This window comes from Lutjanus erythropterus, chromosome 9, assembly GCF_056507025.1.
Source record: "Lutjanus erythropterus isolate fLutEry1 chromosome 9, fLutEry1.hap2, whole genome shotgun sequence".
In the NCBI taxonomy this organism is placed as follows: Eukaryota; Metazoa; Chordata; class Actinopteri; order Lutjaniformes; family Lutjanidae; genus Lutjanus; species Lutjanus erythropterus.
Genome location: NC_139325.1, coordinates 36,125,274 through 36,150,796, shown reverse-complemented (window position 1 = coordinate 36,150,796; position 25,523 = coordinate 36,125,274). Strand labels below are relative to the sequence as shown.

Below are 25,523 nucleotides of genomic sequence, written 5' to 3'. Positions count from 1 at the left end.
CTCTAATGAACTTCAGTTTTACAGTGTACACTAGACATGACTAGACAGTACTAGACAGCACTAGTTAACTTGAAAGTACTAGACATTTTTAGGCAACTAGACAATACTAGACAACTAGACAGTACTAGGCAACAGTAGTGGCTTCTCTAAATAAAGAAAATACACACAAAAAAACATCTTCCCTTCATTAAATACTGTGATCAGGCTCTCTAGTTTAATTTTCTTCTATTTTTCGGGGGGGTTTCAGGTCGGTCTGACTGTCCGGCCTTCCCCACCGAGCTGGTGTTTGGTCTGGACATGTCCGAGGACGTGACCCCGGCAGCCTTCGAGAGGCAGCGCTCCGCCCTCCTGTCCCTGCTGGAGGACATCGCCATCGCAGAGAGCAACTGTCCGAACGGCGCACGTGTCGCTGTGGTGGGATACAGCGCCTACACCAAGTACCTGATCCGCTTCCAGGACTACCGCCGCAAGGCACAGCTGATTGAATCCGTGAAGAACATCGCCCTGGAGAGGACGGCCAACCGTCGCCAACTGGGGGCCGCCATGCGCTTTGTGGGTCAGAACGTCTTCAAGCGTGTCCGAGCGGGAATGCTGATGAGGAAGGTGGCTGTTTTCCTTTCCAATGGTCCTACACAGGATGTTAGTGACATCGTCACCGCCATGATGGAGTACCGCGGCCTCAACATCGTCCCAGCCGTCATCTCTCTGAAGAACGCTCCTGCTATTGGTCGAGCGATGGAGGTAGGCTTGATTTGTCAGAAATTCATCAACTGGGAGCCACTTGTCTTTATTCCATAAGATCAGCAGAATCACATCTGAACCAGACACTTCAGGTCTTCAAAGAGTCGACCCACAGTGACTTCAAACTTCAAGTCCTGTAGTTCTAAGCAAGGTCACTTAGATAAAAATATTTTAGACAAGTGATAGGCAATGTAGTTAGAAAATATTGATCCATTTTTGATCAACACTGCATAGTTTGACAGTTTGATCTGAGTTTCTGGAGGCTCCGCTGGAAACCAGTATCACAGTGGTGTCTGTTTGGTCACAAGCTTTCTTGTATTACCACTAAACTGTCCACTTAAATATGTTCCTAAAACATTTTAGGCAAGTGTCTGTAGTCTGTATTGAAGAAGACCTGAAACTAGAGATTGAGACCAAAAGATCATTTGGAAACTGCTTTCCTGAGGTCATAAATCAACGGCTCATTTTCTCATAGGACTCAATACAACTGGACTTCTTTTTGCAGCCAGTGGAGTCGACCATTCTTGGCCATTAGGAAGAATGCAAGTTTAAGGCAGTTCTGCCTCTGCATCACTTTTCAGACACAGAAGCTCTGTCAGCTGTTTAATATACAGTTTACACTGTCGTACCTCCCAACTTTCTCTCCTTCTGATTTAATAAGTTCAAACCAACAAACTCACTGCCTACTTGATCTCAGCGGTCTCAGTCCAAACATGACTTGGCTGCTGCGCTCATCATCAGGGTCCGGGGGTGTCGGGGGTGTGATTACAGTGCGATGATCCAAATGTTTATGATGACAGCGAACCTAAACACAGCTCTTCAACCTCATCACGACGGATTATCGTTAACGTTTCAATGCTACAAACAATCTCAGTACAGAGCCGAACTGCACACCGGACATCTGAGCTGCTTGCTTCCCTGCCAAGGAGGTTTTCTTGTTTGGCTCTAAAACACATGACTTCATTCCAACTCCATTTGCACATCGTCTCCCTTTTTGGTTAAGATTAGATCCACCACCTCCTGCCAGAAATTTGTCTCCAGCGTTAAGACACTACAGCCGTGCCTGAAAAGTGGTACTGAAGCTCTTGGCCATGTGATTATTTAAAGTAGAAGAAACTTGTTTCCAGATTAATGAGATGTACTTGTAGTTTTCTTTAATCTTGTGGCCCCATGTCATCTCCCTGTTACAGTTCTCTGATCTTTGATTAATGAACGCTGCTCTTTCGCCTCAGATCGATGACTCAGGGAAGTCCATCTTCACAGTCCTGGGGAGGGACACGGCGGCTGACTTGAGGAAGGTCAAGAACTGTGCAATCTGTTACGGTAAGATGAGAGCCTTGTGCTTGGATTGACATCCATATATATTATACACTAATATTTCTGTCAGAAATTCATCACCATGAGCATGTTTGACTTTTGTAAGCTGTGCTGACAAAGTGGAAAGTCACAGGATTTATTTACTTAAATTAAAACCACAAGTGTAGAGTTTAAATGTGATTCAACATATTCTGATGACTTGAGTGACTGTTTGTAGAAAAATCAACAGTCCTGGTTAAACGTGACCGTCTGCTGACACTCCTTTGTATACACAGAGTTTGGAGGGTGGCGTCTTTTATTTGTCTTTCAAAAACCAAAAACACAAGTGCTAAAGTGAAAAGAATAAACCAAACAATCTGTTTATTTACTATAACATTAGCTACAAAGGTTAGCATGCCTGGCTAACTATTATATTACCTATAACGTTAACCAGGTGTTACTTCCAAGGCAGCGAGTTTGCATATGATGAGTTATTCAGAGTCTGTGTATCACCTACAGCAGATGGCAGCTGAGACGCCCGCAGTTTAGAGAAGCAGCAGGAGAAGCTAAGTGACGTCCTGCTGTGGACGCGGTCAGCAGAAAACCTATTTCAAACAATATTCGATATCAGTTTAAGTGTACGATGTACTTGGAATATTTTCCCAACTTTATGCTGCTGTCAGACAGACACTCTGATGGGAAGTTCTGAAGTAATATCAGTGTCTTCAAAGCCACTGGACTCCTTTGTAAAAGCAGTAATTTTACCTCGTACAGCACAGGAGTTGCTGGTCTACTGCTACCTCAGTCGGTGAGGTCGTTTGTGTTATTGTGTGACATTGATGAATCCAAACTAATCTTTTAAAACACAGAAGTTACACAACAACACAAACAAACTAACGGACCGAGGCAACAGTAGATCAGCAACTCTCCTGTTCTACAAAGTAAAATGACTGTTTTTGCAAAAGGAGTTTGGTTTCTCCTGTCAGAAAAGCTAAAAAAAACTACTCAGAGTATTAGTTACTTTTTATCCGTTGATGTTTAATACATGATCAGTAGCAGGTAATCAGTGAGAAGGGTTTCTGTCTCTTCAGATTTTCAGTGTCATTCACTTCTGACTCTGTTCTGCTCAGTGGTCACAGGCTCCTCTCCACAGAAGGGTTACAATTTTATGCATTTTCTTTAACCAATAGTGGAAAATGTTAACAATCGATTCATTTCACTCAGCTACTGGATGCCTGTTATGCTCAGTTAAGTGTAAATTCTTTCACTGCAGGAGTGAAGTTGGATTTAAAAGTTCTGTTGCACTTCACACAGAGATCAGGGTGTTGACGGGGTGTTTTGTGGTCAGCAGACATTCAGCAGGTTTCTTCTTTCTTCAGATCCCTGCAAACGCTCAGAGGAGTGCAACTTCATCCAGGAAGTGGAGCAGCCTCAGGAGGTGGACATGGACCTGGCCGTGGTGGTGGACAGCTCCAGGGAGATGCAGGCTGATGAGTACTCTGGTGCCCAGCAGCTGTTGGGCTCCGTGGTGGAACAGCTCGCCGTGAGCTCGCAGCCCCGCAGGGCCGGCAACCAGGCCCGGGTAGCTGTAGTCCAGCAGAGCGGCGGCCGGGTTACCAAGCCAGAGTTTGGGCTGCAGGCCTACCAGAACCACGACCTGATGAGGAGGCACCTGATCCAGACCATGAAGCAGCAGGGCGGCTCCTCTGCACTGGGACAGACGCTGGACTTCACCCTGAGGGAGGTGCTCCTGAAGGCCAGCCAGCCACGGAGGAAGAGGATGCTGCTGACTGTGGTGGGCACCGAGACAGCTTACCAGGACCGAGCCAAACTGCACTACATCTCCCAGAGGGCCAAGTGTGAGGGGGTGGCGCTGTTTGTGGTGACAGTCGGCGAGCGCTACAACCAGACGCAGGTGGAGGAGTTGGCCAGTCTGCCTGTACAGCAGCACCTGATCCACGTCGGCAGACTGAAGCCTGACGAGCAGGGATACGCCCAACGCTTCATCAGAGTCTTCCTCTCCGCCCTCAACAGTAAGAACAGACTCACACACATTTGAATATTTTTTTACCTTTCTGTCAGACAGATGAGAAACTGAAGTTACATCACTCATCATTAAGATGAGAGCTGCTGGTTTACCGCTGCTTCAGTCAGTAAGGTTGTTTGTGTTATTGTGCGACTTCTGCGAACCTGAACTAACCTTAAAAAAACACATTTCCCAATATTTTGGGAAAAACATGCAGGGTAGCTAATTGTTATGTAGCTGCTATGCTGAACATTACATTATCTTCAAACACAGAGCAAGTTTATTTACTAAAAAAATTAAAGCAAAACATTTCAGAAATTTCATATATATGTAAATCCTTAAAGGGTACATTTTCACCTAAAAACTGGAATAAGGGTGTTGATATTTATCATCTCTTTTTTGGTTGGATGTGATTCATTCCAGTTCTCAGGAATAGATATTAAATAAAGTTTTTATAGCTGAGGAGCAACAGTACACGTCATAATCAGTGATGCACTTCCTGCTTGTCACAGACCTCTCCCCAGATTTTTTAAAAACTTTTGGGCAGCTCCAGAGGCAGCGGCTGCCTTCTTCTGAGCCACATTCAATAAATGAAGGATATATGAGGATTATTATTATCAAGCTGATGCAGCAGGGAGGGGTTCTGTATGATCCAATGAAATGTTCTCAGTTTAAATCTGGTGTTGATAATCTGGTTTTGTGCATCTGTAATCTTTCTAGTTATGTATTTTCAGAGTCTTATTTTTTCAATTTTGTGACAATCGCTGCATGAATGTGTGTGTCCTGTGTTTATTTCAGAGGGAATGAACACATATCCTCCTCCTGCATTTAGACGGACGTGTGACCAGCTGGCGGACCCAGATGGAGGACAAGGACAAATATTCATAACTGGGTAACTCACACTGTCTGCAGAACTACATACCACCATGATAACAGTAACAACTAAAGCTTGTGGAGCTGAAAAGATTAGTTACTTTATCACATCAACAAAAACTAAAAAACTTGCAACTTGCAAACTTGCAACTATTTTCATAATTGATGAAGTCATTCTTTAAGTCACAGCTTCTAAAACGTGATTATCGTCATGTTTTCTGTGGTCTCTGACAGAAAACTAAATATCTTGATGATGAAGGATACAGGATTACAGATATTTTATGGGCAGAGGCCTGTTAGTTTCAGCCTTACAGATCTGCAGGAAGTGAGGCAGAGAGGTTCAGAGACAGCCGGCTCCTCTGAGGACACAACAGCTGGGCAGAAATATGATAATGGATGTGAATCTGTGTGTCCAGTCAGGGCCCCGCCGTGGTGGTGGAGGAAGAGTTTGGGCCGGAGGAGGAGGAGGTGGAGATTTTTCATGAGCAGACAGGAGGACAGACTCAGACCAGCCAGCTGGACATCCTCGAGACACTGACCAGAGGAGACGGCCAGAGATTTGTGTCCGGAGCAAACGGTAGCACACACACACACACACAGACACACACACTCACTGTCAGCACACTGTTAACATTAACACAGAGATGAAACAGTGATGATGTTAATGTGAATGACTGAAAACACAGCAGATAAAATGAACCTAAATAAAGAAAACCTACAGTTTTAACTAAAAACTGCAGATTTGATTATTTTTTCATGTGATTAAAACACTGAGGCCTCTGATATCCTGTGACAGACTGCAGGTAGAGTCACCAGCAAGAACCTGGAACAACTTGAGTCTAATTAAATAAAGTATCTCAGATATTAAAGGGGAACTCCACTGATTTTGCAGCCGGAGCTGAGTGACCTCCGGTGATGTCACTTAAGTGTAAGACGACAAGTGAAGACAAAACAAAAAACAGTTTTTGTTTTATGACTTATTGTTTATTCACTCATTTACTGTATATAATTTTTGTATATTGTTTTGTGAGCAGCATGAAGAGGATTACATTCAGCATCTTGTCATACAGCCCTGTGTTATAAAGTCATGAATAAATTCTCTGCCACACATTAGCTGATAGAGTAACACTTAAAACTCACAGGGAAAAGTGAAAGTAATGAAAAAGTTTGATGCATCAAAGCTGCAGTTTTTGGATTTGTCTCCGACAGCCATTTGTCTCACTAAGTCACATCCTGTTAGCTGAACGCATGCTTTACGTTTCACATCTCTTTTAAATATTATTTTTCATCTGTTTAATTTTTCATTAACACCGTCTCTTTGTTACACCACACACACACTGACTGAACTAAACCTGAGGTTTTGTTTGTCTGGAATGATTCGTACGTCTACGTTTTGTTCCTCATCAGACTGCATGAGTTCTCCTGAAGCAGCGGCTCTCAACGTCCTCAAATTAATTTTAAGATCAGTTATTAATTAACCCATTCACTCCCAGCGGACAGGGAGCAGTGATTGTGTCAGTGTTGCAGAGCCGCTGCCCTGCAGAACTGTTCTTTTAGTGTTTGTAGTAAATGTGTGTGTTCTGCTTTCAGCCCAGTGTCAGCTGGAGGCTGATTCTGGTATCCAGTGTGCCGACTATATCCAACTGTGGTTCTTTGACAAAGACATCGGTGCATGCTCTCCCTTCTGGTATGGCGGTTGCGGCGGTAACGCCAATCGCTTTAAGTCGGAAAATGAATGTTTCCGGACATGTGGCACCCATAGTAAGTCCTGACTGTACATTAGACCGCATACTGAAACCAGCAGGAGAGTGCTGCAGGGGTGAACCTGAACCCTGGAAATTAGTTAGCATATTAGCATCTACGGCTCCACCATCTCAAAGTCAGTGGGGTGACTGAAATAAGTTCTGTGACATAAGCAGAAAAGATTTTCGCATTTTGTTCTACAACATAAAACGCGTCTGTAAATACCGCTCTCAAGACTTGTCAAGCTTTTACATATTTTAAAAAGGCCGTCAGTAGCTCAGTTCAGAGCGTGCGACCCAGATACTGAGGCTGTGGCTCCTCTGCAGGAGCTGTGGGTTTGATTCTCCTCCTGCGGGACCTTTCCTATATAAATATATTTTAAAAAAAGGTGGTTGCTAAGTGGCTAAACGAGACTACAGAGGTTGTTGGGGACATTAGACATCATTACAAATCACTCACGCCACCTTTCCACCGCAAGAACTTTCCACAGGGACCAATTAAGTTCCAGGGACATTATTACACTAATCTTCCAATTCTATACTATCACTGTATGATTTTTTATACTTTTTTTTTTAACACTAGACCACGTGATAAAAACATTCCTGTTCACGTCAAATGTAATTCCAATTATATGTTAGCATTGAACTAACAGACAAGGTGCTACTTATATTCTTATATTATAAAACTGATCAAACAATCAAAACATTTATTTGCAAATTGTAAAAAAAAAACAAAAAAAAAACCCAAAAACCCTGGGACTAAAAGTTCAGGGTGGAAACGTGGGTTTAGTGGTGGTGATGTTGAAGTCATGGTTAATTTACAGCCTGACGTTAGCTTTTTGCTTCTAGCGATTGTAGTCACGCCTCAAAAATCATAGAAAAGTAGTGTTCATGTGTGAAGATTATTACTGGGAAAAACTTGTATCATAAATGTTTGTTTATTTCTGTTTATTTCCGCACTAATCCAAAAGCCAGTGGAAAAATCTGATTGGCTTGCTAACTTCCAGGCTGGACTACAAAAACACATCATCCCTGCAGCACTCTACGTCTCTGTGGACTAACATGAATGTTAATGTTGTGATGTTTTCATTGCCTGGCACTTGTTAACAATGTCTCGTCCTCTTTATGTTTTTTATGTCTTCTGGTTTTAACGTGTTGTGTGTTTGTACCTCCCTCTGTCTGTCTGTCTGATCACAACATCAGAAACACTTAACATGGTGGAAAACTAAATCTAACAGAAAAAACAGGCTTCTAATAAATACAGAGTTTCTCGAGCCAGATCTCCCTGAAGTTACACTTTCAACATTTCAACGTAAACAGTCTTTACTTATTTCAGTAGTTATAGAAGAAGCTAAAACCTGAAGAAGCTGAAACACAAATTCTGACTGGGTTTGCATTAGTAGTTACTGGTTCCATGTTGGTTTTGTTTTATAGGTGTCACAGTGTGGCAAAGACACATTTTTCCCAATTTGAAAGCCAGACTGAAAAAGGCAACTTCACAAAAGTAACGTTAACTTCGTTTGAAGAACTGTGAAAATTGTATTCAAGACATTTGTATAGGCCTAAAATTGCGATTTATTTATTTTGTAGACTTTTTAGTCTTTTTTTTAGCTTTTAGACTTTTAAAGACCCTGTTCAAACATCTGGAGGTCGAGCCTGGCGGATATTACACAACATGTTTACAGATTCTTTTCTTTCAGTCGCAGACAGATGAAATAATCCTCAGACATCTTTAAAGTTGATTTTAAACACATCCAGGCTTCACGGCGAAGCTCCTGCTGATGTTCACGACTGAGACATGAGCCATTAATCTTTATTGTAATTGGTGTTAATTCAGTTTCTGCTTTTACTTCCTTCATGTGGGTGTAAACTCGGTAAATGATGCTGTAAACAGTTTTTATGAATCCTGTTTTCACCAAACAGCGGCTCAACCTGCTCACAGAATAAATATCCTGTGATGCTGCAGACGTGCTGTTGATTAAAAAACCTTTACTGAAGCTTCTGCTTGATTCTGTTTTCATCTCTCACAGATCCAAACATCCTGCCGAAGCCTGAGCTGGCCAGCTTTGTCACCAAAGGTAAAAAATGTTTTTGTTTGTTTTTTTTTAAAGGACCATTCTGATATTTTTGGCCTGTTTTAGCTCATTAACTAAAAAGAATGTATTTGTGACAGTCCTGTTGAGCATCTTCAGGTTTTGTTTTGTTTTTTTGTTTTTTTTTTTTGTTTTTTTTTTCATAAAATCAGCCTGCAGAGACTTCAAACTTACTCAAGTTAATAAATTTGTCAAATTCAACATCATGTATTAAAGGACTAGTGTGTAGGATTTAGTGGGATTTAGCGGCCTAGACTGCAGATTCTATCAAACCGAATACCGCTCACCTCACTCTCCCCTTCCGAGCATTTGATTTGTCCATTCTGGGCTACTGTAGAAACATGGCAGTACAACATGTCTAACATTCTCTCTCTGTGGATATAAACGTCTCATTCTAAGGTAACACAAACACAACAACTCTTATTTTCAGGTGATTACACACTAATGAAAACTTACTTAGGAATATCATATTCACTTACTGACAATAGATAGACCTTTAAAAATACCAGAGGAGGCGTCCTGAAAAGTGGCCCCAGGTATCCTGACCTTAACCTTCAACCTTAACCAAGAACAGCTTTGAGAAGCAGCTGTGTGCTTTTCTTTATTAGAGGTGTGGAAGACGTGCTTTGGCCAAACCAAACAGTTAGTTTTCATCCTTGAGGTCTTTTTTTCTGGTACTGTTTTAACACTTATGATGAAGTGTGTGTCTCACCTTGTTTTCGAGTGTGGAGCAGGTTCTTTGTTGCCTCCTGTGGCCGTACAACTGCACCTCTCACCAACCATCAAGTACCAGTGGGTGTTTTCAGCCCTCTGACCTCGGGGGGCAGCAGTGAGCTCACTGCAGCATTAGTGTTTTCATCGAATTGGAAATCTGAAACTTTTGAAATGTTGCAAAAAAGAAAATGCAAATTAGTCACATTTACATCAACTGGTTTGGAGTGAATAAACCAGGCTACACAAAGTGTAGTTTTGTCAGAAGTTGGCAGTGTAGGCTACATTAATTAACAGAGTAGAAGAAGAGGTTGAGAACCAGAAACAAGACCAGTGCTGTGAAATCACACCCTCTGCACCACAAACCCAAAATATGTACTATCATTCAACATACTTTTGAGTAAATAAACAATAGCATGAATCTTTGCTCAGCACGCATCACGTCACTTCCTGAGAGCCTCCTCGCCGATTAGAGACACGTAACCATGGTAACCTGTACCACATATGAACTAAAGTTAAAAAAAAAAAAAAAAAACTATCATGTCTAGCAAAGTGAAACTGTACTTGAAGTGTTACTCACGTTACACAGAGCTGCCTTGATCGCTGTTCGACGTTTTCTTTTGTTTTTGTTGTTGTTCTCACTGCTGCATTGCACTGTGGGATATATTTGCTGACATCGATGACATCGGCTGTAAAAGGCTCTATGGCAGGACTACCTTAGAATGAACCGTTTACATCTACAGAGGGCGGGGCTTCTCTTCTGGGGAGGCTGCCGGGTTTCTACAGTAGCCCAGAAAGGTCAAACCTGATGAATTCTGATGGTTGCCATCTACAACCTAACCACTAGATGCCAGTAAATCCTACACACTGGTCCTTTAAAAGTTTCAAAGCTTATTCATAGTGAACTCTTTTCTCTTTTTCAAAAAAGGTTTTTTCAAGTTTTGCTGTTTCCATCAACTTTTCTAAGGTGATAGTTCAAAATGTGCATAAAAATCTGTTGATGGAAACACGACTGAGGCGAAGGCAGGGAAAACTAGGAAAGTTGGTTGTTATAAGGATGAAGATGAACTTGCTGGTCTGGTCTGGTTAATGTCCCCCTCCCGATGGATGGATTTAAAAAACACTTGAGGGATTAAACAAACCATCAGGCCTGGAAACGCTCCTGAGAAATAATACTCTGCTTAACTTGCTCCCACCATGAGTTGCGTTCAAATAACTGGCAGGAAATAAACAGACATGGAGCTGATTTTCACAGAAGTGAAACCAGTGGCTGCCTAGAAGGAAGGAAATTGATCTAAAAGCTGATAGATGATTTGGAAAAAGTTCAGAAGGAATGGAAATATACAAAATTAGTAGCCGATTGTATAGAAAAGGCAAAATAAACAGCACAGTGTCATAAATCAGAGGATTTACTCACCTGGAAATCATCACGAGTCTGAAGTGATTCTACAATCTTTTTCTTCTGTCTCCATCCAGACGCCTGCCTCCTCAGCCAGGACCAGGGCGGCTGCCAGAACTACACCATGATGTGGTTCTTCGACACCGAACAGAGTGAATGTTCGCGCTTCTGGTACGGCGGCTGCGGCGGCAACGAAAACCGCTTCAAGACGCAAGAGGACTGTGAGAACCTCTGTCTGACGAAGAGTCGGTGAGGAGGGCGTCACCGGATCAGGTGGAGAAAAATCACCGCTGTGCGCCGAACATGTATCAGCAAAGCCTTCAAAAACATGCATCTTCAAGGAAAAACAAGAAAGTTTCTGAATGATTTAAAAACTCTTGTTCACAGCCGAGTCTGTTCTGGGACAGTTTACTGTTAAACAGCTTCTGCTCAAATGCCTTCAGGGAAAGTTCCAAAACTCAGCAGCTGCTGATTAACGAGCTTTTAGGTCATTCGACACGAGGAAGAGTCAGTTTCTTCCTTGAACATGCATGTTTTGTTCCCTCCACAGCACCTTCAACCTGTGAGCTCCCTCAGAGCTAATTTTTTTGTAACAAACCTTCACCAAACCTTCAGTATTTGACAACAGAAAACTCTTGGACTGTTCACTCCTCAGAGACTCTCTCAGCACTTCTTTCAGATTCCTCCTGTCTTCACATCAGGTGCTATTGTTATGAAACGGGTGCAGACTGATGTATTCACGTTTGTTGAGACTCCGGCCGGAGATATACTTGGTTTTAACTAAGTGTTCGTGCGATGGCTGCCTAGTGTATGCTGCGTCAGTTCGGAGCGTTGGTTGTGCACTTAGAAATAAACATGACGCATACGCAAGATGCAATACCCACACGACCAGTAGGGGCAGTGTAGGCATGTCAGCAGCTACAACAATGGTGGAAAGTAGGAATGCCCAGATCAATCAGATGCCAATCGTTATCACTTCATATTCAGTAAAAATATGCGCTTAGGTGATCGGGATTTATGCTTTCTAGTTGCCGATTGTGTAAAGACACTGATCATGCAAAAAACTCTCATTGTTGCGCGCTAAAGCTAAGCTAGGTAAAATTCAGTATTACTGGTCTGTTTGGTCTTAAACTGACCTACAATACAGCTACAAAACAAAAAATCAGTCGTATTGATATGGCTTATAGACGAGCAGCAATCAGGACCAGCGGCACAGAAGTGTGATCTGGACATCCCTAGTGTGAAGCTTTGGAAGAAAAACTTATGGACCAAGTCTGAAATCACCTGCAAAGCTATATCAATCCAATTTTCTGCAAAATATATAAAAAGATGTTTTCTGTGCGGTCTGAGATCTCCGGTGTGCCCTCTAGTGGCGTCCTCCAGTAACAAGCGTGGTGTATACGCAAACATGTGACCAATTACACTCCTGACACAGCTGGCTGTCTTCGCAAACACGTGGTTTAAAAAGCAAGTATACCTCCGGCCTCAGAGCGAATGTTTGAAGGAAACACGTCAGAACATTAAAGAGTGTTTATGTAAATGAGCTCAGTGTCCACAACACGTCTTTTTCCATAACTGATCATAAATGCTTGACATGACTCACGTTCACAGAGACTGAACTTGAAGGTTTCAGGTAAAAGTGCTACATTAAAGGCATTCAGTTACAAAACCTTATCATCTTCTAATCCTAGGATTTTTTAATTTTTCATAGTTCTAGTGATCATTCCAATTTCTGAAGAGCGTTTTCTTAAGTTAGTGATAAAATTCTAATGTTTTTTCTCAAGATATGAACTGTTGTCTCATGATCATCATCTCCAGTTTTCATAGATAACTGTTTGTAATTGAGACACTTTTTAGACGACAGTGTCCAGACAACTCAACACACATACAGGAAAATATGAGTCTTACTTTCAGGGTTTTGGTCTCAAAGAATTAATCTGGAATTTAAGAATAAATCCTTATTACAGGTGCAAAAAAGTTTGGAATCAGTCCTGTAGATCATCTAAGCCGGCAGCAGTGAAATGGGCTGCAACGTAATCGGAGGCAAAAGCGCCGGACTGTTATTCTAAATCTCTGGCTAACATTACAGAAAGTATTCCTACAGAAATAAACCGTATTGTCAAAGAGTAAGATCCCTTTTGTTTGAACAGAGCGATCTGGTTAAAGACACCAGACTCCACTAACAAAAACAGAAATGTTACAGTTTTTTCCCGCAGAATATGGGAGTCGTTGGTCCACTGCTGCCGTTAGTTTGTTTGTGTTATTGTGTGACTCTTGTGTTTTAATATGAAGATTTTAACATGTTCAAACACAAAAGTTCCAAAATAATACAAACAGGCTAACCAATCGATGCAGCGATAGACCAGCAACTCCCATGTTCTGTGAGGTAAAATTACAGTTTTTGTCAATGGAGTCTGGTGTCTTTGGTGGCTAAATCGGTTCTGAACATATTTTACTCAACAGCCTGTGACCAAAAAACTAACGTTCACACTCATGTCACTCTGTGATTGGTCAGCTGTGTGATGGATATTTGACCCAAATATTTCTTTAACTTTTCCTGTAAACAAATTTTAGAGGCTGACTCATCTTCCCTATTTTAACAATTATCGTATTCCCGTTTTTAAAACTGTAGAATCTAAACTCCTTTTAGGTCACTAAAATTCTCCAAATTACTAGAAAAAAATACAAAGGACAAGAGCTCAGGGTCGCTTGGTTCAACTGCAGAATTGTCACATCTAAACAAGAAGCTGGTGAATAAAGTGTTCCTCAACTGAGGGACAAAATGTTGAAAATAAGGCCAAGATTTTTTTCTCTTAATAATAGGGGAACTGAACTTGAGCTGCTGCAGTCAGGTCGGCGCTGTGTGAGGGTTGGGGAAGTTAATCTGCAGTTTCTCATATCTGGTCAGTGTCTGATTTATTCCACAAATATAAACACAAGCTTGCTGGACGGCTCGAGTCCCAGTTTGAGCCTTAAAAGGTCTGAAACGCGTCTCTCTGCTGTGAGCGACAGGGTTTCAGCCTGTGTCACCATCTATCTGTCTGTATGTGGAAATCACTGTCAGTGGTTTATCAAACCGACCAATGGTGCTTCATGTAAAAAAAAACAATAATAAAGAAAACTTTGTTCAGTTTCTGCTGGACAGTTTGTTTATTCTAAGAGGATCGGTGGGGATTAAACCTGCTGATGTTGTGTTTATGTTACAAAGATGCTAAAAATGGGCAGCAGCTGATGGAGATTCACTGATGACCAAACAGTTTTAAATTAATGACATACAAGACTTAGGGGCTTTTACAGTTTGGGAGGGGCTCCAAATGTTTTAGGAAGCAGATGTTAGCTTAATTAGCTACAGCTGATAACATTAGCTCCATAAGAATGCTGAGTCAGCTTCAAACTAACTTGTGCACCAGAGGGCTGTGCTACGAAACAAGCAACATGTCCAGGCTTTGTTAGCATGACCTAAAACCCCAGTCAGAAAAAATTATGGGAGTTAACAACTTTCTTTGATAACAAGGTTCTCTTCTTCAGGCTCCATGTACGTTTAGTGCATCATTTGACTCCTCTGCACAAAAAGAGATGATGGTGTGACGCATATTCAGTCAAGAGGAACAGCTTTTTATAATAAGGAGCGATAAAGAATATCAAGCAACAGTTGCTGCAAATAATGCGAGAGAGGACAGCTGCAGAAAATTACAAATCAACTCTGTAAACATAACGCTGCTGTTATTGCAAAAAAATGGTATTGCAAACGCAATATGATTTGCAGTATTAGAGATGATGATCATTTCTACATTATTACAGTCAAAATAATTGCAAATGGATATTTTTTTCAAAATCATTCAGCACCATTTTTAATTTCTAACAAAGAAACTACTTTATGTTTCTCCTCTACCAATATAAATATGACTAAAGCCTGGAGTGTACTCTCATCCTCCTAAATATTATGAGTAATATAAGACGGTTTGGGGTCAAAGGTCACTGTAACAAAATGTGGCACAACAATGAAGAAATTTTGTAGACTAACTGAAGTTCAGCTCACAATTCCAGTAGAAATTCTACATGAAGCTTCATCACTACAAACCTGTTTTATCAATTAGTGAATCAACCAATCAATAACACAAACATGAGGAGAGTTGATTGATTGATTTTTGCTTCTGGTCAAACACCAGATTTTATTTAACATTGAAATGCAGCTAACATGGTTCATCTGCAGCGTGCAACATTTTTTTGCAAACAAAATGTATCATTTGATATTTTGTACAGATTCAAATCAAACTTTATATTACTCAGATTTAAAATAACTTATGTACAGAATCTACTGTCAAAGATCAGACAGACAGACGAGGGGAGAGAGAGTGTGTGTATATGTGTGTGTGTGTGTGTGTGTGTAAATATGTTTTGGCTCAAATATTCACCTTCTGTTAAACAGTTTTTTAGGGGGGCAGGAAACAGAATAGAACTGACGTCTAAAAGCTAAATCAAGTCCAGGATCAGGTCCCAGCTGGACACTGATGACCAGCTTCTCATATAAAGATAAGGTGACTCAGTTTAAATACATGAGTTCAAAGAAGAACTGAAACTGTATTATCTTTTAATTATGGGATTTTGGTCTGCTAGAAAACAACAAAAAAGGACAAACATGATCTATATTTTTGAAGCTCCAGTTTATCAAGCTAATGCTGGGATAACTATTTTGACTTTGTGCAAATCACACTGGTGTGGACCAAAACCACAGTAAGATACCAACTTGTGCACTTAGTATTCATATTTCATTCCCATGAGTAACTTGATCCATAAAAGGGATAGTCCAGACTTTTTAAAGTGTAGTTGTTTGAGGTATTTATCCACAGTCAGTGTCAGCACCTAACACGTGTGAGTCGTGCTGCTCAACCAGGCTGTGTGGACACTAACTGGTTAATATGGGTGCTGAAATGAAAACCAGCAGGTAACGCCACGCACACACGCTGCTCCAGCATGTAGTGTGAACAAGGTCCAACACATGGAGGCGGCGGTAGACCAGCAACTCCTGAGTTCTGTGAGGTAAAATGACTGTTTTTGTTAAAGGAGTTTGGTTGGCTGGGAGAGTGATATTTAGCTTATAGAACAGCAGTTTCTCATCAGAAAAGGCTGTTTGACAGTAAAATATGGCGCACAAAATACATGTTGCTGCTGACCCCGTCCACAGCAGTACATTGCTTAGCTTTCTTCACCAGTACTCCTACTGCTTTTTCAAACTGGGGGCTGTATCGACCTCCATCTACTGCAGGTAACACACCGACTGTGGAGAAGAACCTCATACAACCACACTTCAAAATACAGTTAACAGTTTGTCTGTTCATCACTGATCTTCAACATCCTTTTACTGTCTGTCAGAATAAACAAACTAAGTGCACAAATTAGCAAAAAGAGGCAAAAATCAAAACTGCTCCTCTGAGACGGGAGCAGGAAACCATGTGTGTTGAAGATGGAGGTTGATTTATTCAAACTGTAATGAGGAGGTGGAGGTGGGCGTCACCCTCCGGCTCAAACCATATGATTGGTTTGATACGTCACATACTACATGTCTGAGCAGGAACAGAGAAACAAGGATCTGTGTGAGTGTGAACGTGTGTGTGTGTGTGTGTGTGTGTGTACTGTTGTTGTGCGGTCTCGTGCTGCTGCTCGTCCTCACTTCCACACTTTGACGATGCCGTCTCTGGACGAGGTGACGATGAAGCCCTGCGTGGTCTGAAAGGTGGCTATGTCGGTGATGATGTCATGGTGTCCCACAGGGAGGGACTCCGGGCCGCGGCGAGGCGAGTCCTCCACCACGCCGCTCTTCTGTTTACTGTGGATCTCCTGCAGAGACAGGAAACGGCTTTTAACCTCACGCAAACTCAGACCGCCAGTGTACAGACACTGGTGAAAGTGCAGAAGGTGAGAAAAACTAAAATGATGCAACAACTGCTGCACACTTAGCAGCCGAAAAGCAGTAAAGGGTCCCTGCTCTGTCTCTCTATCAGCCAAAGGCTCCATGGCCTGAAGGTGTTCAAGACACCTCGCCTACAATTTATTCAATGTTTATATGATATAATATTAGGCAGCAAATTATACATAAAAATGTAATTTTACCTGAGACATACTGACGATTCTCTGAAGTTTGTTTGGTTCTTACTGATGCCCTCTTTGATGATCACCAGGATGCCAACAAATCCATTAAATTTGTCTTGAAAAGATGACAGCTCTCCTAACTATGTTGAATTCTCTTAAGAATTATCCTTCTAAGTTTCTTTTTCTTTCTTTATTCATGACACACCCTTCTCTTCTCCCTCGTTTCCAGTAATTTCTCTTCTGTTGTAAAATAAAAATAACCCCCCCGATATGCAGAGTGTGTGTGTGTGTGTGTTCCCACCTGTACGACCTCTGTTCCTTCGATGATCTTCCTGCTGTAGAGAACAGACGGACAGTGCAGCGAGTCGTTGGCTCCTCCTGCCACGATGTATGACCTTTCAGGATACGCCAAGTCCCAGAACCTAAACGCCGCAAGAAAGCATTAATTTATGTATTTTAAAACAAATGTTCTCTGTCAGTTTGAGGGTTTTGGTTACGACTGAAGCATCCAATAGTTCAGATTTCAGTGTGTCCAAGACAAGAAATTCCCCTGAATTTCACGGAGCAGCAGATGTTTTGTTGCTGCAGTGAGGTCAGGAAGTCTGTTTCTGTTCCTCTGATTAAGATGTGGGGGAGAGTCTGGACCTGTCCATCTGTCTGTCCGTCTGTCTGTCCATCTGTCAAACTTCAGGGTGGTGAACTCGACCTTCCTCTAATGTTGTTGTTGTTGTTCTTTAAGTCTTTAAACTGGAGCAGCTGTAGTTATTTAGTCTGTTTGTCAAATGCACAACACAGATGCTGCTGATTAAAGATTCTCACAAAACCTGAAGAAGTAACACATCTTCACACCATTAACTCACTAATGGAGGATCAGTTTGTTTGGACAGCAGACAGGTTTGGATTTCAAGAACCGTGGTTCTGGATCCCACATGATGGGGACTGAACATACAAAAACTATATGACGTCATCCCTCACAAACTGCAACAGAAACTCTTTGAACTGTTCCACTCTTATAAATATGTCATTTATAATAAAATATCAAATCCAATTAATCAAACTCCAAGAGGGGGAGAGTATTGAAAACACTGACACTGATGATGTGTGTCCTAAACTCACAAACCTCACAAAATGCACAAAAAAGGAATTTCTTTTCTAGAATCATATTTAGGATATTTTTAAAACTTTAATGTGATTCGTTAAAGGCTGCAAATTCTGCAAAATACACTTTTACATGGTTTTTCAACAAAAATGTACATCTACGGTGTCTCTAATGACCCCAAACTGTGAGAAAGTGCTTCTTCTCTCTCTGTTTCTTGCTTCCCGTTTCAGAAAATCTGTGCTCCAAAACACCAGTCAGATTTATGTCCCGTTATGTTTGTTCATATTGCAATCTGTAAGGTTTAAGTAAAAAGCCAGGACTGGAAGCTCTCCACAGATTTTGGCGTATACTTTTCAAATCTAAAATAAAAGATCTTTTATCACCACCTGCTGCCCAGAAACAGAAAGAAGAATCACTAACTCGTTTTACATCACATGATTTCTCACTAAACAACAGTTGGGACTCCAGAGGTTTCCAGAAAATAGTCCAAAGGAAATGTGAAGGAAGAAAGTCTGAAGTCCTGAAGTGACAGTTCAGACAAATGATTCCAGATGGTTTTCTTTAGTATTTGTGAGATGCTGTTTTATATGTTAATATTTTTTTCCATTTAGACTTTACACAGTGTGAACTGTGCAGCCCTCACAATTAATATAAGCGGCTATAAAAGAAAACAAGCTGCATGCTGTTGTTTAATAATTGATGTTTTGTGTTACAGTGAGGTTGTGCACAGGTTGGTGTGTTGTTGTTGTTGTGTGGTTGGTTCAGACCTGATCCTCATGTCAGATCCAGCAGTCAGCAGCAGAGGGTTCCCATCAGCAGGACTGCAGTAGATCCCATGAACACTGTGAGGAGATGGCTGCAAAAACAGTGGGAGTGGGAGGGAGAGAGAAAGACAAAAGAGTGAAAGAAAAAGACTACACCTCAATAATACTTCCCTCTGTGACTTATTCTGCAGATACAGACATTAAAACAGTAGAGAAAGGTTTCACTGTCTACATTTTCCTACACACACACAATCTAGATCAGTGCTTCCTGACCCTGGTTCTCAGGGACCTGCCCTGCATGTTTTAGATGTTCCCCTGCTCCAACACACCTGATTCAAATGATCAGCTCGTCATCAAGCCTCTGCAGAAGCCTGATAACAACCTGATTATTTGAGTCAGGGCAGGGGTCTGTGAGAACCAGGGTCGGGCTGTAGATCAGCAGATTCTGCAGTGCTGCTCACACAGCCAGTGTGGCCCGGGCGTAATCTTAAGTAGGAACGTGTGCTAACACAAACACTCACACCTACCTGCATCTCAGAGAGTGGAGGTGCAGAGCTCGCCCACAGGGTGAATTTACGATCTCCTGTCTCCATGTCCCACATCGAAACTTCATTATTCCCCTGAACAGCTGCAGATAGACAGACAGAGGAACAGACAGACAGACAGATTATCAGATATAAACAGTCATTTTGATCTGAGCTGTCTGATTTTTAGACCTGAAAACTCAAACACAGATGATCCTGGTTGGTTCAGTGAAGTTAAAATGATCTTTCTTCACTTGTTCACTGTGTTAAACTCCTTTGGTTTAAATAAAATAATCTAAATTTTAAAAACTATATCATATTGAGCACATTAAATAAAAAGACAAAGGTAATTCAGCTTTCGTCTTCTCACCAGCGATGACAGACGACTGGTAGAGCGGATGCATCAGCAGGCGTCTGATTCGTGCTCGGGCAGGGTGGGAGTGGTTTGAGATGGGAAGCTGGAACCGCATATCCCAGCAGGCCATGGTGCCACTGCTTGTACCTGTTTAGGAAACATATATAGTGTGGTTAAATACCCATACTACCACACTATTAGTATGCCAGAAAAAGATGCATGTCGTAATACTTAGTATCAAAAACACCAGGATGTCCTACCACATCCAGTCACATCGACCAGAATGCAACCCAGCACGCTTTTCTGACTACTCTGACCCACAATCCTCTGCACACTTGAGGACACGTCTCATTGAAGCTGCGTTCCAAACAGTACACTTTGTCTTTTTACTTCTGTGACAGATGAATGAGCAAGGTGGATAAAGTTCAAGGCAAAATATTATGACTGAGCAGTATGTCTTGATTTTATGCATACTGCATGTAACAGTATGAACTTTGTGACAGCAGCTGCAGGACATACTAAAAATAAAAAGCACAAGAACTGGAACACATGGAAGGTTTGGAGGTGAACTACAGGAGCCGAGATAGACAATAATGTATTGTCTCTACATTGGAATAAAGTCACATCTACAAAGTCATGTTAAGTAATGAATTTGTGAAACAAAGGAAATTCACATTACAATACAGTCAAATGTCCCAACTTTGCATGCAGGGATGCCGCTCTAAAATTCCATGATTTTCATGGTATTCCATGACCAACTGGATCTTTGTCGTTCAGTTTGGGGTCTCAGTGTTTTAATGAAAAAGACTAATTGTGGAAATGTTATAGACAGATTTCCACAGAGTCTGAATCTGAATTATACATTTTTTCCTTTCTATAAAATCTCAGATGATTTACATCATAAAGGAAATAATGTTCTCCTGCTCATATTTTACTTTTCTGCTACCACATGAAGATTTTATCTAAACTTTGGTAAAGACTATGGTTGACATATGAATTTAAAGACACTTTTCCCTCATTGATATAATCCTAAGCCTATTTTTAACCTGAACCAATTTCAGTTTTAAACCATCGTTGTGAGGACATTTTTGAATTGTAACATTTCAGCCCTCAGCATTTCACAGGACTGTTTGAAGATAAGGAGACAGTTTGTGTATTCTGAAGTTCTTCTCCACAGTCAGTGTGTTACCTGCAGCAGATGAAGGTCGACATGCCGCCAGTTTGGAGAAGCAGCAGGAGAACTGGTGTAAGAAGCTAAGCGAGTCAGCAGCAACACTCAACCTCCATCTACTGCAGGTAATACACTGACTATTAGGGCTGCAACTATCAATTATTTTCCATTATCAATTATTTCTTGATAAATCAATTTGTCGTTTCGTCTACAAATGTCAGAAAATTGTGAAAATGTCGATCAATGTTTCCCTGAACCCAAGATGACCTCCTAAAATGTCTTACGTCTCATACAAGCACACTTCAAATAATCTGAATTATCTGTTCACTTGAAACAGTCCTGTTCAGTAGTGAGGACCGGCCAAATGTCCTCACTGCGATGGTTTAAAACTGAAGTTGGTGCTCACACAGACATCAGTACAGACACACACACACACACACACACACACACACACACACACACACACACACACACACACACACACACACACACACACACACACACACACACACACACACACACACACACACACACACACACACACAGACCTAGGCAGAGCCAGCACTGGTGCATGTCGACGGTGAAGGAGGTGATGAGTCCGAGGCGGAGGTCGTGTCGAAGCGTCCAGGCGTTGGAGTTGGAGCGAAGGTCCCAGCCCACCAGCGAGCCGTTGACGGTGGCGTACGCGAGAACCGATTGGGCACCCGAGTTAAAATGGTGGATGTCAACCGCACAGCCGTCCTCCTGCAGGTCCAGAGACCTGAGAGGAAGGACACATTAGACGGATGAGACGTGTCCTCCATCAATAGAAAAGTTTGACCTGTGGATGTGATTCTGTTACCTGGTCTGGAAGGGCTGAACTTTGGGGGATTTTGGAGGTTTATTTGCTTCCACTGCCAGCAGCTGGATGGATCCGTTGTCTGAGGCCACCGCTAAATAGTGTGAACCCTGACAGAAGGTCAACGTCTTCACATGACCACCGATACGAGAATACGTCAACACCGACCTGCAGGGACACAGAGGAGACACAAGAGTAACATACAGTATGTTTGATTAAACAGGAGCCAAGAAAGTAACACACAGACACACAGCTGAAATGTTTTCTCAGCTCTCAGTCTGAGGCTCCACTTCAGACTCTGGTCTGAGGTCATCCAAGTCCCTCAGTGTTTTAGGTTCATTAATCTGGATTCAGACACACCGATGAGAAAATTATTTTGTTGCCGTTCTGAGTTTCTGTGCTGGCGGCTCACACTGATGGAAAAATCCTACATCAGCTTCTCAAACTGTGAGAAACAGGAGGTGCAACGGCTCCTGTCTGGATCTACAGCACAACATACAGTAGCAGTCAGGGCTTGAAAACTGATCATCTTGCTTTCTGTCAGTTGAATCTTTGCACTTGAGTGTTTGTGCCGTGTCACGGCACACGGAGCGATGCAGGAGCAAAAGCAGGCCGGCTGTTAACAAACTAAGGCTCAAAATCGCCACAAACCATAAAACTAAGTGAGCCTGAACTCAGCTGATAAGGACGATAGAAATGAAGGGAAGCGTGACAGCAGACAGTGAAGGCACCACAGTCTGTTTGCTAAACCGATGAAACCGACGGAGGTACGACCTCATCTACTGGCGCCCACTGCGATCGACTGTACGGCTGACAGAGCTGCAGCAGCCCGGCAGGAGAGACGCTCTGTGGTTCACAGGGGTTTTATAACAGGACACACACTTTAACTTTCTCTGACAGCAGAAATCTGATGCTTTCACATCACATCACATTTATAGTTTCAGATTTTATAAGGATCGAAGGTACGATAATAGTGCGATAAAAATCCACAATAAGATATTTATTGTGTTATTTAAAAAATAAAAGAAAAATGACAACTTAAAAAAAACAGTGTTGCTCCTTTTGGCTCCTTAAATGGGAATATTTTCTGGTTTCTTTACTCCTCTCTAGCAGTAAAGTGAATATCTTTGATATGTGGACAAAACAAGACATTTGAGGACGTCATCTTGAACTTTGGGAAACATTTTCTATTATTTTATGGACCAAACAACCAATTGATTAGTGGAAAAATCATCACCAGATTGATCCCTAGTTGAAAAACAGGTCCAAATGATTAATGGAATCAATCAATTGTGAATATAACTGACAGACTGATCGGCAATAAATTAATTTGCAGCCCTAATCTTGATGCATTTTATTGCAAACATATACACGTTAAATACTTTATAAACGAGAAATAATGCATCTCAATGTTTCTCAGGAAAACGATACAGAACATTTTAAACATTTTAAACGACTGAATTATAAGAATATAATTAAGATCTTACTAAATGAGTCCATAGTCTTTTTATTTATCTTGATGATCCACATAAAATCTCCTGTGACCCACTGGAAACGATGTAGCATTAATATACCTGTTTGTTTTTTGTTTTAGTGGTTTTAAAAAGACTCACCTGGTGGTCGTGGTCTTTCCCTCCATCTTCTGACTGTCCCAGACTTTAACCGTGCCGTCGTTGGACGCCGTAGCGAAGATGGAGTGCTCGTCTGACACTCGGATGCGGTTCACGGCAGCTTTGTGTTCATGGAGGTGGGCGACCAGCAGGCCTTTAGGGTGCCACCCTGAAACACACGCGTTCAGCTGTGTGAGCCTCAGTGAGACAAACCTGATGGATCTGAACAGTTTCTGCTTCAGCAGCTGTGGATTAAAACTGTGAAACTGCTTCAAACTGGAAAAAAAAAAATGCACTTTCCCCATTTTTAGTCTGTGAAAATGAACAATCAAGTCCACGTAGTGTTTTAGGTTCTAACCTGGGCTGCAACAATTTTCATTGTCGATTAATGTGTTGATTAATTTCTCAGTTAATTGATTCATTAATCCTGTCACAACTTTGTCGGCTGAAAATTAATCCCAACAGTTGGAGTAAACAGACATTCGCCTTTTTTTCATTATCAATTGATCTGTTAATCATTTTAAATTAATTGATTAGTTGTTTGGTTCATAAAATGCCAAAATCTGGTCAAAAATGACAATTAGTGTTTCCCAAAGCCACAATAATTATAAATTTATTTGCCAAGTATTTTGCTAATAGATTAATAATTGAGTTTATCATTGCAGCTCTAGTTTTAACAGTATTTGGCCTGAAAGAGAAATAAGTGTGTTCAGTTTGTCCTGAAGGGTTTTATTCTGATTCTAATGTTTCCCTTCTCTAAACCGTGGATCTGTCTGGATCCTGTCAGCATGAAATCACAGGGTGAAGACTGTTATGTGATATGTGAGAAGTCAGTACTAAATCTTGGCTTTAAAAGCCAACAAATATCAAGAAATCAAACCGGTAGATTTAATTTAAGCAGCTGTTTGGCTCTCATTTTGGTATCTGGTCTCTGGTTGGGAAACAATTGAAGCTCCATGGTGAACAAATCTATTACTGAATCTTTTGTTTCACCTCAACTCATTTTATTAGACAGGAGTAATTTAGAAAACATTCAAGTATCGCTGATCAACAGTTTTCACCAGTTACAATCACAAAAACATCACTGTCTCACAGGTTATATCAGCTGTAACTAACCGATGTTAACTCTTTAATAACTTGAGTTGAATCAAAAATTGATCAAAAACAACAGTTAAGAGATGACAAAACATAGTCTACATCTCACTTGATGCCACAGAGAAGAATGTGAATGTATAAATGTCCGTGTACACGTGACTGTGTGTCTGAGTTTGTTACCAGGTGGAGGCGGTCGACTCTCCCACTCTGCGCTCTCCATCATCTGTTTGGCCATGCGCTCGGCGCTGCACTGCTCCCTCTTCTGCTGCACCAGCTGCTGCAGCTCCGCCTTGCAGGTGTTGATGCGGCGCTGGTAGGCGGGGCCGCTCTGCACCGACTGCAGCACGGGCACCGCCGGGGCCACGGTGCTCTTCCTGATCTGAGTCGCCGGCCCGTCAACAGCCTGCAAACACATCAGTACCTTATTTTACTGACCGGTCAATAATCAAGCTGCATACAAAAAAGGTATATGTATTCCACATTCTTCAACATTCTTCAACATTTTTCACTGTTTCTGACATTTCATGGACCAAAAAACTAATTGATTAATTAGGAAAATAATTGCCCAATGAATTGATAATGAAAATAATCATGAGTTGCAGTCCTAAAAACACTATATCAGGCCTGACAATTACTGAGGTAATCCAAAAGTAACAGAAGGCAATCAAGTTACATTACTTTAATATTGTGACACTTGAATTATGTTACTGATGACTTTTTTTAACAGGTAATTAGTAACTGTATCAGAATACATCTTTAAAGTAACCCTCCTAACCCTGTCACGAATCAGGTGTTCACATCATTTAAGATAAACCCCATCTGTGTTCTTTTTCAAATGAAAACTATCACTCAGTGACGAAGGTTACAGCGCTCCTCTGCCTCAGACCAGGCAGTTTATATTTAGAAACATTATCTCACAGAAACCCTCATCAGGTAATGTTGGAACGCTTTTTTTTAAGAAGGGTTTGGTAAAAAGTATTCTGAGCTGCAGAATGATATTAAAGGCCAAGAGACACTCTGATAGATGGAAAGTGAGAATCAGTGTTCATCAGCTCATCAGTCACTTCTTTGTTTATCTGATGTGGTTTTGTTTCAG

At 41.4% G+C, this 25,523-nt stretch overlaps 2 protein-coding genes across 4 annotated transcripts in view; one reads left to right on the top strand and one right to left on the bottom strand.

The window, feature by feature from the left end:
* The window catches only part of col6a4a (collagen, type VI, alpha 4a), a 79,714-nt gene extending 68,298 nt beyond the window's left edge, over positions 1 to 11,416 (top strand). The window contains exons 35-42 of the mRNA XM_084727473.1: positions 248 to 741; positions 1,974 to 2,064; positions 3,417 to 4,070; positions 4,862 to 4,955; positions 5,353 to 5,513; positions 6,527 to 6,697; positions 8,709 to 8,756; positions 10,959 to 11,416. Coding sequence (XP_084583599.1) covers positions 248 to 741; positions 1,974 to 2,064; positions 3,417 to 4,070; positions 4,862 to 4,955; positions 5,353 to 5,513; positions 6,527 to 6,697; positions 8,709 to 8,756; positions 10,959 to 11,134 — 1,889 coding nt within the window. The 3' untranslated portion in view covers positions 11,135 to 11,416. The remainder of the gene's footprint in view (positions 1 to 247; positions 742 to 1,973; positions 2,065 to 3,416; positions 4,071 to 4,861; positions 4,956 to 5,352; positions 5,514 to 6,526; positions 6,698 to 8,708; positions 8,757 to 10,958) is intronic.
* Positions 11,417 to 15,382: 3,966 nt separating this feature from the next.
* pik3r4 (phosphoinositide-3-kinase, regulatory subunit 4) overlaps positions 15,383 to 25,523 on the bottom strand; it is a 40,045-nt gene continuing 29,904 nt past the window's right edge. For all 3 annotated transcript variants that reach the window (XM_084727398.1, XM_084727396.1, XM_084727397.1), the window contains exons 13-21: positions 24,608 to 24,830; positions 23,336 to 23,501; positions 21,726 to 21,890; positions 21,433 to 21,644; positions 19,729 to 19,860; positions 19,362 to 19,462; positions 18,838 to 18,926; positions 17,273 to 17,393; positions 15,383 to 16,719 (exon numbers count right to left, since the gene is read on the bottom strand). In XM_084727398.1, coding sequence (XP_084583524.1) covers positions 16,549 to 16,719; positions 17,273 to 17,393; positions 18,838 to 18,926; positions 19,362 to 19,462; positions 19,729 to 19,860; positions 21,433 to 21,644; positions 21,726 to 21,890; positions 23,336 to 23,501; positions 24,608 to 24,830 — 1,380 coding nt within the window. In that variant the 3' untranslated portion in view covers positions 15,383 to 16,548. The remainder of the gene's footprint in view (positions 16,720 to 17,272; positions 17,394 to 18,837; positions 18,927 to 19,361; positions 19,463 to 19,728; positions 19,861 to 21,432; positions 21,645 to 21,725; positions 21,891 to 23,335; positions 23,502 to 24,607; positions 24,831 to 25,523) is intronic.